Source organism: Dasypus novemcinctus, chromosome 11 (assembly GCF_030445035.2).
Source record: "Dasypus novemcinctus isolate mDasNov1 chromosome 11, mDasNov1.1.hap2, whole genome shotgun sequence".
NCBI classification, from domain to species: Eukaryota; Metazoa; Chordata; class Mammalia; order Cingulata; family Dasypodidae; genus Dasypus; species Dasypus novemcinctus.
In genome coordinates, this window is record NC_080683.1 from 7,882,995 (window position 1) to 7,899,444 (window position 16,450).

At 41.6% G+C, this 16,450-nt stretch overlaps 1 protein-coding gene and 1 long non-coding RNA gene across 4 annotated transcripts in view; one reads left to right on the top strand and one right to left on the bottom strand.

Moving 5' to 3' along the window:
- The window catches only part of SRPK1 (SRSF protein kinase 1), a 94,353-nt gene extending 81,103 nt beyond the window's left edge, over positions 1–13,250 (bottom strand). For 2 of the 3 annotated variants that reach the window (XM_058306636.1, XM_058306635.1), the window contains exons 1-2: positions 13,116–13,233; positions 12,527–12,587 (exon numbers count right to left, since the gene is read on the bottom strand). In XM_058306636.1, coding sequence (XP_058162619.1) covers positions 12,527–12,587; positions 13,116–13,128 — 74 coding nt within the window. In that variant the 5' untranslated portion in view covers positions 13,129–13,233. Of the gene's footprint in view, positions 1–12,526; positions 12,588–13,115 lie in introns of all 3 variants that reach the window. The other variant, XM_012525070.3, reaches the window with a different exon arrangement.
- A 348-nt stretch (positions 13,251–13,598) lies between these two features.
- LOC139439976 (uncharacterized) lies at positions 13,599–14,107 on the top strand. Its single transcript, XR_011650044.1, has 2 exons — positions 13,599–13,732; positions 13,912–14,107. It is a non-coding gene; the product is annotated as an uncharacterized lncRNA (long non-coding RNA).
- The last annotated feature ends 2,343 nt before the right edge of the window (positions 14,108–16,450 follow it).

Below are 16,450 nucleotides of genomic sequence, written 5' to 3' on the forward strand. Positions count from 1 at the left end.
CCACAAAGGAATTTATCATGAAAGTAAAGCGACACCTAGTTGATTGGAGATAATATCTGGAAACTACCTATCTGATTAGGGTTTAATATCTAGAATATATAAAGAAATCTTTCAACTCAACAACAAAAAAGACAACCCAAATCAAAAATGGACAAGAACTTGAATAGACAATTCTTCAAAGAAGTTTCACAAATGGTCAGAAAGCACATGAAAGCTGCTCAACATCATTACCCATCAGGGAAACCACAAGGTATGATGTCATATTCATTGAATGGCTACTATTTAAAAAACAGAAAATTACAAGTGTTGGAGAGGATGCGGAGAAGTAGGAACATCCTTCATTGCTGGTGTGAATGTAATATGGTGCAGCTTCTATGGAAGACAGTGTGGCAGTTCCTCAGAGAGTTGAATACAGAATCAACATATGACTTGGCAATTCCACATCTAGTTTTATACCCAAAAGAATTGAAAGCAGGGACTTGAACAGATACTTGAATACCAATTTTCACTGCAGCATTATTTATAACTGCTGAAAGATGGAAGCAACCCAAGTATATACCAACTAATGAATGGATAAACAAAATGTGATATATATATACACAATGGAATATTATTCAGCCATAAAATGGAAGGAAGTTCTGATACATGGAACAACATGGATGAACTTTGAAGACATCATGTTGAGTGAATTAAGCCAGACAAAGAAGGGACAAATAATGTTTGATCTGAGATGAAATAATTAGAATATGCAAACCCATGGAGTCAGAAATCTAGAATATAGGGGATGAGGAGGGATAGGGAATAGGGAGTTAAGTCTTAAAATGTTCAGAATGTCTATTTGGGATGATGGGAAAGTTTTGGTAAAGGATGGTGGTGATAGCACAACACATTGTGAACATAATTAACAGTGCTAAAGTATATATTCAAATGTAGTTAAAAGGAGAAATTGTAGGTTATATATATGTTATATATATATATGGAACTAAAGAACACAGTGAACCCTCAGTTAAATCATGGACTATAGTTAATAGTATAATTACAAAAATGTGCTTTCACCTAATTTTATAACCCATGAAAGGTGTCAATAATAGGGTAGTAATGAGAATCCTTTTATGCATGATTGTTCTGTAAATCCACAGCTTCTCTAGTAAAAATAAATAAATGAGGGAAAGATTAAGACATTCCTAGATAAACAAAGGCTGAGGGAATTTGTCACCACTAGACAAGCCCTACAAAAAGATGCTAAAGAGGGCTCTGCTGATTGAAAGGAAAGGAAAATAGTCAAAGTAGCCTGAATAAGTAAAGATCTCCCCTAACAGTAATGACATGGATAAAAATAAGTGCCAGTAGTATTATATTTTTGGTTTGTAATTCCACTTTTTACTTACTATAGGATCTAAAAGGCAAGTGCATAAAATGTATTGACAAATCAGTGGTTTTGGACTCAAAGTATAAACATGTAATTTGTGACAAGAACAACATAAAAGTGGGGGGATGAACAGGTGTAGGAATATAATTTGCATATACTATTTAAGATTTTAAAATTCCCCCCACTCCCTGCCTCGTCTGCTCTCTGTGTCCATTCACTGTGCATTCCTGTGTCTGCTTGTCTTCTCTTTAGAAGAAGAACCGATCCTGGGGCCTTCCAGAACGGGAGAAAGGTGCACAATCTCTTGTGCTACCTCAGCTCCCTGGTCTGCTGCATCTCTTATTGTCTCTCCTCTCTGTCTCGCTTTGTTGTGTCATCTTGCTGGGGCAGTTTTCTGCTCGAGCCAGCATGCCATGCGGGCCAGCACTCCTGTGCAGGCCAGCACTCAGGCTAGCTCGCCGCGCAGGCCAACACTCCGTGTAGGCCAGCTCACCACTCAAGCCAGCTCACTGCCCATGCACTGCCCAGCTTGCCTTTACCAGGAGGCCCCAGGAATCAAACCCTGGACCTCCCTTATTGTAGACAGGAGCCCGATCGCTTGAGCCACATCTGCTTCCCTTGCATATACTACTGAAGTTTAGTATCAAAGCAAAGGAGACAGTTACAGATTTAGTAAATCAAATTTAAGCCCCATGGTCACTACAAACATAGTATCAGAATAGGCTAGCTCCGGCAGACAGGGGGTAGTGGGCAGGGGGAATAGGGAGTTAGTACATATGGATGTAGGTTTCTATTTGGGGAGATGGTAAAGTTTTAGTAATGGGAGGTGGTGAGGGTACCATAATATTATGAGTTTGGATAATCCCACTGAAAGAGATGCTTGGAAGTAGTTAATATGGGAAAGTTTATATTGTATATATGTTCCCATTAAACAAGCAAATAAAAATGAACTAAAGAGACAATAAAAATTAAATAATTAAATGCAATACATGATCCTGGATAGGACCCAGCAAGGGAAGAGAAAAGGCTCAAAGAGGAAAGAGTTTGTGACTCAAGCAATTGAGCTCCCGCCTAGCACAGGGGAGGTCCAGGGATCGGTTTCCAATGCCTCTTGGAGAAGAAGAGCAAGATGGCAAGCTGACACAACAAGGAGACACACAGAAGGAAGACAATGAGAGACATAACAAAGCAGGGAGCTGTGGTGACTCAAGCAATTGAGTGCCTCTCTCCCACATGGGATGACCCAGGTTTGGTTCCCAGTGCTGCCTAAAGAGAAGACAAGCAGACACAGTGAACATATGAACATACAGCAAATGCACAAAGAGAACAGACAATGAGCACAAACAATGGAGGAGTGGAATAAATAAAAAATAAATCTTAAAAAAAAGAAAAGGCTCAAAGGGACATTATTGGGACATATGAAAAAAGTGGCATATAAGTTATAAATTTTATAACAATGTTCAACCTCTTGAACTTGATAACTGTACTTAAGGTGGTTACATAAGTGAATATACTTGTTTTTAAGAAATGTACATGGAAATATTAAGTGTTCAAGTAGCGTGATGTTCAGAAAATGCACTGAACAGACAGACATGATAGAATGACTATGGCCAACGTGGTAAAAAGTTAAAATTGGTATACCTAGGCAATTGGAAAGGACAGAGGTACACTGGGAGTTCTCTGTAGGGGGGTTGCATTGTTTGTGTAACAGTCCTGTAAGTTTGAATGTACTTTAAAATAAAAAGTTAAAAAAATAAGAAATATCACATAAAGATCAGAGGTAAACCAATTTAAAATAAGGAAGCACAGACTACTATAGCTCAGCACTGAACTAGACACGTGATTTCTTCCTTAGGCTCTTGCCTATACAAATAAGGCAACTCAGACTCAAGGAAGTCAAAACACTATGTTCACCCAACATGAAGGCAGGAGGGAACCCAGGACTGACTCTAAAGGCCAACCTCTTTAGTAAATAAATAACATCTATGCCCTATGAGCATGTAATTGTATTAGTACTTCCTACTACAAACATGAACACGAGCTACCTATTCATCCTGTTATGTTTTTAAAACTAACAAAGAAAAATACAAAATACAATTCCTACTAAAAGCATAGGAAATCATAGAAGAAAAGAGGAGTGTCAAAGGAACTTACTACCAAGTTGATGTGAAGACAGACTGCAGAGAACTTGGCTTCTCTGACCAAAATGCTTGTGAAAGGACATTTAAGAAATGTCCTCAGGCAGAAGAACAGTACCACAACTGAGACTGAAGTGAATGAGGAGAAGGTATGGCAGCCATTTCTGTTGCAATTATAATCAACTACAAAACAAGGCTACTTTGATATTTCAGAAAACAAAATTTCAAAAGACTATCCCAGAAAGGACTGGTAACCTTGTTCTGGAGACTCAGAACAAAGAATTTAGAATTTGCATAAATTAAATTTTCATGGTACCAGCTCCAAACAAACTTCATGGCATTGATGTTTGCTCGCCACTCTTGGTGACAGTTCTTAAATGGTAGTTAACCTATGTATTAAATGTTCTCAAACTTTTTGTTAAGCTATTTGAAAATACCCATTGATATTGTAAGTTTTTAAACCATCAATAAATTCATTACCCAATATCAGAACAATAAATTACACCTGGACTGAATCTTCATCTACACACCTAAAGGCATCCCTTGCGCAAATGAACATTTCTTTTTTTTTAAATATTGCTCCTGCCAACAGACTTGTGTCCAGTGGGAACATTCTGCTACTATTCTCTTCTGAAAAATGAATAAAGTGTATTTAAATAATTTTGTGGTTTACTAACTTTCTGAAAACAATTCTTGCTAAATCAAGTTGAAAAACTGGATACTCTAGTCTTTATAACTGATCTCATGGGTCTTTTCCAAATTCCCAATGTTAATCCACCAGCAAGAGGTCTCAGAACCACAGGCCTCTTCCACACTGTGCTTACCGTAAGTTTGGGAGAGGGTGCTTGAAACAGCAGTCCTATTCATGTCTGACCCTTACCCTGAACACTACAAAGTAGAGATTAGCTGTTGGCAGCAACCCAACTCCTGCTCCTGTACTTTAATTTACAATGGAAAAGGGGAAAAAAAAAAAAAGCAAGTTAAATTCAAGTAATTTAACAAGAAATGAGTACAGAAAGGTAACAAATCACAAAATCATTTAAATACTCTCCTTAATTTCAGAAAGGAAAAATAGTAGATGCAAATACTGTATATAAAGAGAGAATTACATAAAAAAAAAGATTTCCAACTTCTCTGGAAAAATCTGAGTATCTGGTAACACTAGACACCTCAAAGGACAAACAGTAAGAACTAAGAATTTTCTCTTCAGAGAAAATCACCCCACATATTCTAATGACCACCATTCCCTTTTGTCTTATTCATAGTATGCTTCCTAAGCCAAAATCATATTTAAAAAAAAAATCACAACCACAAATTACATACAATTTTCGTCTTAAGCTATAAACACAGATGACTCAAAAAAAATTCAAATTTTGGAATCCTTGAGAAGATAAAAATGACCTATAAATGAAAATCAAATTAAACAAATGAATTAGTGTAACCAGGTGGTGACATAATCACACAGTAAGGAAATAATCATGTAACTTTAAAACTCAGTATTTTAGGGAGAAGCTGTAGCTCAGTGGTTGAGCACCTGCTTCCCATGTATGAGGTCCTAGGTTCAATCCCTAGTACCTCCTAAAATAAATAAATAAATAAATAAATATTTTAAAACTCAGTATTTTGACTCTACATCCCTAGTGAGGCATACCCCAAAAAGAAACTTTCTTCAGTTACCATACTGTTGGTGATAGTGTTAGCACTGTTATTCTGACACTGTGTAATCTGTGGGAAAAAGAAAATGGTAAGATGCCTGGGATTTATTCTAACATAATAGGATGGAAGTAACTGAGGAAGGAAGACTGAAATGAAACATTTGACATAAACTGATAACTATTGAAGTTAAGAGGTAGATACATGAAAGTTTATTTAATTTTCTCTATTTTTTAATATATTTGAAAGTTCCCATAATAAAGCTTTTTAAAAGATATTAACCCTGTAAATTCTATATATACCATTGGAATTACTGAATTTCTCTAATTTTAATATGTATATGCCTCCGCACATCTTGGAAATCAGGACATATCTTACAGTCAATGATGTACAAGTTTAAAAGGTAGTCTCTTCTGTATGTGTGGTACATAAACAGATGCATTTTAAAACTGACGGCAACTTAAATTCAATGAAAACCTATCAGATTACAAAGACTTATTTGGATATATATATATCCCTCAAAATATATTTAAATACATACTTCTTAGCTAAAGCATATTTACATTGTACATGGAAGCAAAGAGTACTAAAAATCTCCTGGGGTTATCTCAATTTTTATACAACTATTATTTGTTTGGAATTATTTCAGTCACAATGAGAGAAGCAGTAAAAAATAATACTCCAGCCAATATAAAAATAATTTAGTCCCCAAATCAGCATTATGGTACAGAGCATCTGGGGATATGGGGCAAAAGTTTACCTAAGGGTAAGGGGTGGGTGGACATGCTTTGCGTTTAAAAAATATAATGACAATTGATTCTAGTTGATCAGTCTGGCTTTTCTTCACTTTTACTATAGGAATTCCTAAGCGTTCAGTCTTATTCATTTTAGCACTTCAACAAGTTGCTGGTTTCAAGTAAGCTAAAGAAATATGGCAACTAGGGAAGCCTCTGGGCTGCACCCTGTAGTATAAACAATAATGTAAACTAAACTTACCAAGGAAGAGGACAAGACAATATTTCTGACAAGAGCAGTTCTAGAAATACAATTTTGCAAGAACTTAAATTTAACAGAATACCATGCAATTAAAAATGCAAGTGTGGGGAAAAGATGTGACTCAAGTGATTGGGTTCCTATCTACAGGAGGTCCACGGTTCAAATCCTGGGGTCTCCTGGTGAAAGGTGACGTGGCCTATGCAGAGTGCTGGCCTGCGCAGGAGAGCTGGCCCGCACAGCAGTGCTGGCCCATGCAGACAGCTGGCATAGCAAGATGATGTGACAAAAAGAGACACAAAGGAAAAACAATAAGAGACACCGCAGACCAGGGAGCTGAGGTGGCACAGGAGATTGGGCACCTCTCTCCTATTCCAGAAGGTCCCAGGATGGTTCCTGATGCTGCCTGGGGAAAGGACAAGCTGACATAGAAGAACACACAGAGAACAGACAGCGAGAGCAAAACAACAGGGGGTTGTGGGGGTGGGGGAGAAATAAAATAAATCTTAAAAAAAAAACAAACCTGCAATTGTTTTTAAAAGATGTGAGAGTTGGCACTGAAAATTTCAAAGGTAAAAAATGCAAAAACAAAACCAAAAAGGATTAGCCACATTAAAAAAAAAATCAATTTATATAAAAAACACACCATAAATTAAACTGAAAGGCTAACCTATTGAAAAATACAAATCTGGGAAGCAGATTTGGCCCAGTTGTTAGGGCATCCATCTACCAAACGGGAGGTCCGCGGGTCAAACCCCCGGCCTCCCGGACTTGTGTGGAGCTGGCCCATGTGCAGTGCTGATGCGCGCAAGGAGTGCACCCCATTAGGAGAGCCGCCCAGTGCGAAAGAAAGTGCAGCCTGCCCAGGAATGGCGCTGCACACATGGAGAGCTGACACAACAAGATGACGCAACAAAAAGAAACACAGATTCCCGTGCCACTGACAACAGAAGTGAACAAAGACGACGACGCAGCAAAATAGACACAGAGAACAGACAACCGGGGTGGGAAGATAAAATAAATAAATAAATCTTAAAAAAAAAAAGAAAAAAAGAAAAATACAAATCTGCCACATGACAAAAAAAAAAAAGGACAAAGGACAAAAGATAGGCCAATAAATATATCTCCCAAATGATCACTTCTGTTAGCAATAAAAAAAAGATTTTTCAAATACCACTACTACCCAGTTCAAATACTTTCACCTAGGTCCTTTTTTTTTTTTAAGAAAATATGGGAGATTGAACCCAGGGCCTCAAACATGGGAAGCAGGCACTCAACCACTCGAGCTATATCTGTTCTTCTCACCTAGTATCTTTACATTGATTATTCTCTCTTGGTAAATGGCAGTTCTCCTCCTCCACCTCCTTCACAGAAGATCTCCTTCATTAGATCTTCATTCAAATTGCCACGATGTCAATGAAATAACCCCATTTAAAACTGCAACCTCATCCCCAATTTTCAATCACCTTATATTTTTCTACTTTTTAATTTTTCCATAGAATTTATCACATAATAAATTCCTGTAATTTACTCATTGATCTATTGTTTATTGTCTCTCTTCCCTCTCCCTAACTAAAATAAAGCTACCCTGAGGGCAGAGATTTCTTTCTTTCATTGATGTATCACAAAGACTAAAATAGTGCTTTGAATAGTGGTAAATGTTCAAAAACTATCTGTTTAATGAATAGGAGTTAAATTGGTTAAATTTTTCTGGCAAAAACTTTGATAGTATGTATTAAAAAACTTTAAAACATACATACATTATTATCACTTCTAAGAATATATCTAAGACCAATGTAAGCAATGATTTATCCAAAAGCATCATTAAATCTTAGCATGAATTAACTGTGAAAAACTGGAAACAGCCAACTTTGGGGAACATTTAAACTGATAAAGAATATTTAATACTGTGGAAAATGTATGCCCAATGAAAATTCCATTTTGTCTTAAATAAATTTATGGTACATTCATTTAACAGAATGCTAGATGAGGTTACTCCATGTGTCCTGATCACTATTTCCAAGATTTAGCAAAAAAAATAGTAAGGCTGTACTATGTACAACTGAGATAGAGCCAATTTCCAAAGTACACTGTTACTTCCTATAGTAAAAAGCATCCAATACTGGGGAGTAGGTGTAGCTCAGTGGTTTGAATGCCTGCTTCCTATGTACATGGTCCCAGATTCAATCCCTGGTACCTCCTTTTAAAAAAAGAAAAGAAAAGAGCATCCAATACCATTTAATTCTAAAAAAAAAAAAAAAAAATTGTTCTAAGTTGACATGTTCTAATCCCTACTGGATAAAAATATTGAAAATTTTCAAACATTTTCTCTTCTAAATTCTCAATATAACAATTTACATTTTTGGAAAATTAAGAAAGAAAACCACTATCTCTCCTCTGACTTCACACACCAATGAGTGCTATAATAGTAAAAGTACTTCCCCAGCTCACATTAAATAATTTTACTACCAAATTTATACTAAACCCATAACAGTTCTTTTATAATTTTTTTTTAATTCTTAAAGACTCTTTAGATTATATAGATGTTACATGAAAAATATGAGGGATTCCCATATGCCCCCACTCCCTCACCTCCCATGCTTTCCACACTAACATCCTTCTTTAGTGTGGTACATTTGTTACAACTGATGAACCCATACTGAAGCACTGCTACTAACCATGGACTAGTTTTACATTATAGTTTATACTTTGTCCCGCACATTTTTGTAAGTCATGACAAAATATGCAATGGCCCGTATCCATCACTGCAGTGTCCTGCAGAACAACTCCAATGTCCCAAATATGCCCCCATAGTACACCTAGTCTTCCCTCACCCATCCCTCAGAACCTCTGGTGGCCACTGCCTTTACATCAATGTTAAGAGTGTTACACTGCTAGAATAATAAGTCTACAGTAGAATAATAAATCTACTTTAGTCCATTGTTCATTCCCCAGTCTTGAGGATTTGGGGATGGTCACGCCCACTCTGCTTCTAATTGAGAGAGGGCTTAAATTCCATGGAGCATATGGATGGAGCTATCTTGCTTGCAGTTGCAGATACTCTCTCATAAGAGTTCTTAACTGCCAATAAAATAAAAATTGCTGTCCAAACTAACTTCTTAAGCTAAGCAATACAATTATCAGGCATGAACTCCATTAAGGAATTATGTTCCATGGAAGCAATTTCAAGAGAAGACATAAACTGTGTTCAATTAAAAAACCTTATGACAGATAAAGGCACAGAACTTGTGCTGTACATAGTGAAAACCAAATGCTCAAAAGAAGATTGAAAGAGCACTTTTGATATAAACCACTGGGCCATGAAAGAGTACCCAAACACCCAGCCATACTTCCTTCATCCAGAAGTCTCTATTCACTCAGCTTCTACCTTATCTGTCCTCAGAAACATCAAACGGAATTATCACTTGGCAGTCAGCATGATTAGTACCCAGGGCTTCAGAGTTCATTAGACCTGGTTTGTTCCAATGCTAGCCTTTCCTAGGACAGTGATCTGGCAACCCTCAGTTTCCTAATCTATAAAGTAAAATGGAGATTCAGATTATCACCAATGAGTGAATGTAAGTAAACAAAAGCACAGTAACTGAAAAAGTGAAATGGAAGAGGAGTTGTTCAAACAAGACAACTAAAAATCCTAAACGTCCAATCTTTCAGCCCAGTGAGAATCCAAAGGAAAAAAACCCTAAAGAGAAGTGACACTGTTGGTAGGGAGACGCTCTGGATTCCAGTTTCTGCTCTGCTACAATCAGCTCCATGACCCTGGACATGTTAATTCATGTATCTGGGTTTAGGTTTTAAGCTCCAAAATCAGGGGACTAAAAATCCTTTCCACTTGTACCACAATATGACTAAATTACCCAGTCATTTACTGCCCCCTCCCCAAAAAAAAATCATTTGGGAAGACTTATTGTTATACTTCCAAAAGTTGCCAACATTTTTCATTTAAATACTTGGTTTTTGTCCCTTTAGGTCTTGATCAATTTTCATTATGACAAAACTATCACTCATAACAATGAGTCTTTTTTTTTTTTCTTTTCCCTGAGGTACTGGGGCCAGGGATTGAACAGAGGACTTTGTATGTGGGAAGCCCACTGGGTCTCTGAGACTGTTTCTTAAAGTAACTTGTTTAAGGTCAGATTGCTAAAAAGTGGCAAAATCTGAATGAGACACCAGACCTGTGTTATTTCAAAGATCAAACTCTAAAATTTGTTTGTTCCTTAGATCTTCTCCCTGATTAATCTCCTGGTAAATAACAGTTAGCAATTGCAAAATGGAAGTTGTCAGGAGTGCAGTCAGGAGTCAAGGAACAGACTCAAGTTACCTGAGCAGGTGGGGCTTGAATTTCTGACACAGTACTCTAACCAAGTTAGACATTTCAGGTACTTAAAAAGAGGCTGGGGAAACAAAAAGCTAAATTATAAAGAAATACTATTAAGTGAAGACAAATTAAAAACAAAAATAAAACCTCTCTGAAATCACAAATCAACATAAAGAGTTCATTCACATATATTTCCTAGAGTCAAAGTTGTACAAGAATAGTCCCAGTAAAATGCCTGTTAGATTATCTGCAGCCCTTTTTTTCGTGCAAGTATGGAAATAATTAAGAACACAAATAACTCTAGGTAATCCATACTAGTGAATAAAGGGTTAAAAGACAACCCAAAATACATATATCTGGCTTTAGAAATAGAGTAGATGGCCTAAATAGATAATCCCAAAGTAATGAATATGGTGTTAGAAATAAAGTATATGATCATTTATACATGTTTACTTCCCAAATTATTGATTCAGGCTAGTATCAGGAAAAACTTCCAAGTGGTAGGAGAGTCGAGGACTGATGACTCCCAAGTAATACAGTGAATAATAAAACCACTACCTCCTCACAGCAGTAAAAAACTTAACTTTTTATAACACATTCACATCACCTCCACAGTGACTAGCAAAACTAAGGCAAAGAAAAACAGAGTAATTTATTTAAATTCCCAATGCATAATGGAACCATGCGCTTTCCATTAAACCAAACAGATTAAAAATTGGTTTCAAGTGATCCATACACAGATAACCAAGAGGTAAATATACATACACATATATAGATAACCTCACACTTAAATGTCCTGGTCACCAAGCACCTTACAAAATAAAAAGGATGGAAATGGAGTTAAGCGGTGAGGTCACCTACCACTTAAGTTCTCTTGAAAGACAAAAGTCATTATGTGCTCCCTCCAAACATTAGGCAGCCTCCAAAAACAATGCTCATACACACACACATACCTGCATGCCTGTCTGGTACTATCATTTGGTAGGGTGACCAAGGAAGGCCACCTGATGAAATGTACTTCATCAGCACCGAGAACGAGATTTCACAAATACTAGGAATGCAAAGAAAGCCACAAATTATAAAGCAAGTGGAAAAGTATCAAGAAAATAATGCATCTAAAGTTAACTGGAGAATTTTTTTTTTTCTGGAAAGCAAATGGTCTAAAAGATTATCTCCAAGAATCTTTGCAAATAAATATTAGTACAAAATAAAGGTGCTTTCCACTAAGCCTTCCTTGCAGAAACCCTCTACCGGGTGTTTCTCCTAGGCTGTGACCAACTTTTGTGCTTCTCACAAGCAAGCTAAACCACTTGCTTTGCATCCTGCTGATAAAACTGCATATGTGGCATTTAATACACCAAGCCAGAATCACAGTGTTAGCTCAAGAACTTTCTCTTTACGTGATGCCCACTTCAGGTAGTATATGCACTCTGACTACGGACTAGAGGTTTAGCGCCAAGAGAAGCAAGTAGCAGATGCCTACTGTATACACAGTGATCTGCCGGCACACTGCGAGGAAGGCGATGCGCTTTGCAAGCTCAAGAACCGACTAACCCAGGGGATCGCTCCATGCCCTCCTCTGTGAAAGGCAGTGTGTGGTTGGCAGTACCAAAAGCAATCACAGAAAATTCATTCAACAATTTCTGACGGCCTACCGGGCAGACGACGGAAGCAAGTTAAGACGCTAGGAAGCAGATATGGGAAAACAGACGAGAGTTCACAGACAGACAGAACGATCTTCCAGGTCCGGGTGGAAGGCCCACATTAGGGGAGACTGCGCCTCCTCTCTGGAGCTGTGGCGCTAACTGCACCCGGCGGGCTCTGCTCCTTCCTCCAGCAGCCCTTTAGCCTGCCGTTCAGAGAAAGAAGCGCCCTTTGCACATGGTTCCTGGAGAGGGGCTCTGCAAGGCGCCCAGAGGCCATGTGGCTGGGGCCGCAGGGGGCCCCCAGCTCGACCCGCACACGTTCAAGCCACGAAACCCGAGAGGAGGAGCCGGAGGAAATCCCAAGAATGGGATGTCGGGGTACAAGACTCACTTCCTTTGGGCTTTGTCCTTCTTGGCCTTGGTCCTTTTCTTTCGGGCCTGGAGCGCAAGCACTGCAGGAGAGAGGGATGAATGAAGGGCGAGCGTGGAGGCAAGGAGGCGGCCAAGGTGAGGGCTGAGGCCGAGCAGGGGCGCCAGGCCCGGCGGCGGGGCCTGCCTCCGGGGCGCCTCCGGGGCGAGCGCCGCGGCCCGGGCCAGGCAGTCGGCCGAGGGACGCGCGGCCCGCGGGGCGCAGAGCGGCGGCCAGGCTCGGGGCGCCGGAGGGGTCTCGGGCCGAGGCAGGGCGCCGGCCGGCAGGGGTCTGCCTCGCCCTCCCAGGGCCGGGCCCTGCAGCGGCCCCAGAGCCGGGGCTGGCCCGGCAGGGAGCAAGGGGCGGTGGCGGCCGGCGCGGGACGACGCCCGGGCTGAGGGGCTCGGACCCGCAGCCCATCGGCGGGGGGTGAGGGGCGGCGCCACCTCAGTGGAGGGGCGCCGCACGCCCAGGGACCGGATTGCGGCGGTTAGGCGGAGCTCCCGGCGCTGCCCCGGGCCAAGCCCCGGCGGCCGTTGCCCCTCGTGGCGGAGGCCGCTCCACAGCTCACCTTTCCGCTCCATGGTGAGACCGGTAACCGCCAGGCGCCTGCGCACTCGAGTGGCGGGGGTTCCAGCTCCCGCCGCGGCCCAAAACCGAGCCCGCGCTCTCCCCGCCCCCCGCTCCCCGCCCCCGTCCCCGCCCCGCTCCCGCCTCCGCCCCACGACGCCGCGCGCCTGCGCGTTGCGCGCGGAGCCTACCACTTGCTACCGAGGGGGTGGGGTGGGCTGGGCGGTACGGGGTGAGGCGGGGACCCGAAACGGGGAGGAAGGACGCCGAGTCTGGACGCCGCAGGGCGGTTTGAGATCCGGGCTTGGAGGCTCGGGCCGGTTTTGTTTCGTTGGCCGGGAGGCAGGCCCTCGGGCAGGCGCAGAGTGCGGCCTCGACGGCCCCTGCGTGCTGCGTCAGGGTTCCGCAGCCGACCGGATCCGCCTCGGTCCGCTGGTCTGCGAAGTGGAGCTGCTGAAGCGTGTTTCCTCTCCTTCTCTGAGCTGTTGTGGGGACTAGTTGAGATACTATTTAAAGCTAAGTGGAAAAACGATTGCCTGTGAGAAATAGAAAGAGGTGGGAACAACTCGGAAGAAAGACTGGAAGAAAGGAACCTGTGATGAGATCATCACTTTAGGAGTAAAAACTTTAAAGTGGATTTTCTCTTAGAGTTTTAAGTTTAAATGAAAGCTGCAGAAGGGAGGAAAGGGAGGGGAGAGCGAAAACGATTCTCATTTTACCATTTTGTCACATTATCGTTTAAGTACATGATAAGCATAGTTGTCTTTAATTTATAGGGTGTTTTTATACTTTAACAGGTGCATTATCTCACTTGATGTTCGAGACAACTTACATGGCAAGATTGTTCTCTCCACTGCACAAAGAAACTAATACTTAGAGGGGATATGGATCCAGAATCTTGGTGTCCTGACTCAAATCCTTATTGCAAAGCAGGGTCCAGTAAAGGTGTTCTGTAAAGGGTCATGTAATAAATATTTGTGCTTTGGCCTATAAGAGCTTTCTCAACTACTCTGTCATTGGGGCTGGAATGCAATCGCAGAGGATATGGGCTGTCTCTGTTCCAAGAAAGCTTTTTTCTTGTGGACAGAAATTTGAATTTCATTTAGTTTTCCTGTGTCATGAAATATCCTTCTTTTGATCTTTTTTTCAACCATGTCAACCATTTAAGGATGCTTAGCACTAGGCCTTAGTTTGCCAACTCCTCTCGTAAAGTATCACAGCTGGGCAGGATGGGTGCTCTGGAGACCCTTGCCTTAAAAGAAGGTACACTCTAGTGGGCCAGGCAGATAAGTAATCACCTGACTGAAAAAGAAAGACGAAAGTAAGTGCTGCAGTACAGCACAAGTCAAGTGGGGGCTTGGGTGGGACTCACTGAGTGAGGCGAGACATCCCGCCAGGTGGGAGGCAGCTTTTGAGCCGAGTCTTGGGAAATGTGTAGGACTGCCATTAAGTGGAAGAGTAGATGCCAGGCATTCCTTGCTGAGAAAAGAGATTGAGCAAAAAGGCCCAGGCTTGGAAGCTTGTGGGCGTGGGCTGGGGTTGGTAATTACCGAAGGGCCGAGGTGGGAGGCGAGACTGGAAAGGTAGGTTTGACAAATTTGAAATTGGGATCATTACTATCTGTTGTACGGAGCCTGAATGAGAGCATATTGCAAGAGAGGGCAGCACCTGTTGGCCAGGGAAACTGCAGCCCAATGTCCTCTCCAGTCTACACTGGAAGGCGAAAGGAGAGTTAGGGCAGCTGGTGAAGGCCTGGAGGCTGAGGACTCTACAAGGATTCTGCTAGCCCGGGAAAAAGAACCTGTGGTTCTTTAAGAGGCGAGAGAACTGGTGGCTGAGGAGAAGTTCCAGAACGGGGCAACTACTTCCCACGAGAAAGTAAACTCCACGAGTGTAGGGCCCCAGCCTGGCTTTTCCTTGATGTATCCCCAGTGTCTAGCGCAATGTTCAACACTTAGTAGATGCTCAAATTTTTGTCTAATCAAAAAACAAGTGAAAAGTGTCTCTAAGTCATCCATGTGGATATGCTTAACAAGTGTTCGGGAACTCAGATCTGCAGTTTATGAGAAAAGCCAGTACTAAAGAGAGAAAATACTGAGAGAGGCAACATCGGAGCTGTGCTAAAATCCAAATGGGTTACTTCGGAGCCATTAAAAAGGAAATGAGTTTAGCTTGCATGAGTCTGTCGTACCTATTCTGACTCTGAGTGACTATTATTTCTTTATCTAAGCACTTACAAACCATCCGTTTAATAACTCATTTGAGAATTTTTCCAGAGTCATGTTCACTAGACGGAGTTTCCAAAACTGATCATTTGTCCTTTTTCATTCATGTGCTTATCTCCGTTCTCCCATCACGTTTATGGCTCTTCATACCTTTCTAAGATCTTTACAATTGTTCACATAAGCAAGTTTGGTTCTCCCCTACTCTAAAGCCACCCCTTTGTGCTTCTTGCTTTAAATATCACTTGACTTTCTTTTACAAATTTCAGAGTTTGGCCTATTCTAGGTTTTGCCCTTCCAGGAATTATTCTTAAAGATGGCCAACGTTCTTTGGTATCATTCTCAGTGAAATGTACACGCATTCCCCCTGCTTCCCACCTCACTACCACTCCCCCCACACACACCCCCCACCCCAGTTGCTTTTCTGCAACTCCCTAGAGGTGACTGCTAAGGGGTGTGGAAATTTTCTTTTTGGAGTAAAAATTTCTTCTAAAATTTTTTGTGGTGACAAATGCCCAACACTGATTATACTAAAGGCCATTGATTGTACACTTTGGATAGATTGTATAATATATGAATATATTTCCATAAAACTGCTTTAAAAAAGAAGAAAAAAAGTGGAATTATTCAGAAAGCATGAGCAGCTGTATTTTTAGCTGCTTATGGACATTTCCAGAATTTAATTTTTTTGTTTTATTTAAAGATTTATTTATTTATTTAATTCCCCCCTCCCCCCCTCCCCCCTCCCCCCTCCCGCCCCCCCCCCCCCCCCCCCCCCCCCCCCCCGTTGTCTGTTCTCTGTGTCTATTTGCTGCGTCTTGTTTCTTTGTCCGCTTCTGTTGTCGTCAGCGGCATGGGAAGTGGGGGCGGTGCCGTTCCTGGGCAGGCTGCTCTTTCTTTCGCGCTGGGCGGCTCTCCTTATGGGTGCACTCCTTGCGCGTGGGGCTCCCCTACGCGGAGGACACTCCTGCGTGGCACGGCACTCCTTGCGCGCATCAGCACTCCGCGTGGGCCAGCTCCACACAGGTCAAGGAGGCCCCGGGGTTTGAACCGCGGACCTCCCATGTGGTAGACGGACGCCCTAACCACTGGGCCAAGTCCGTTTCCCCCAGAA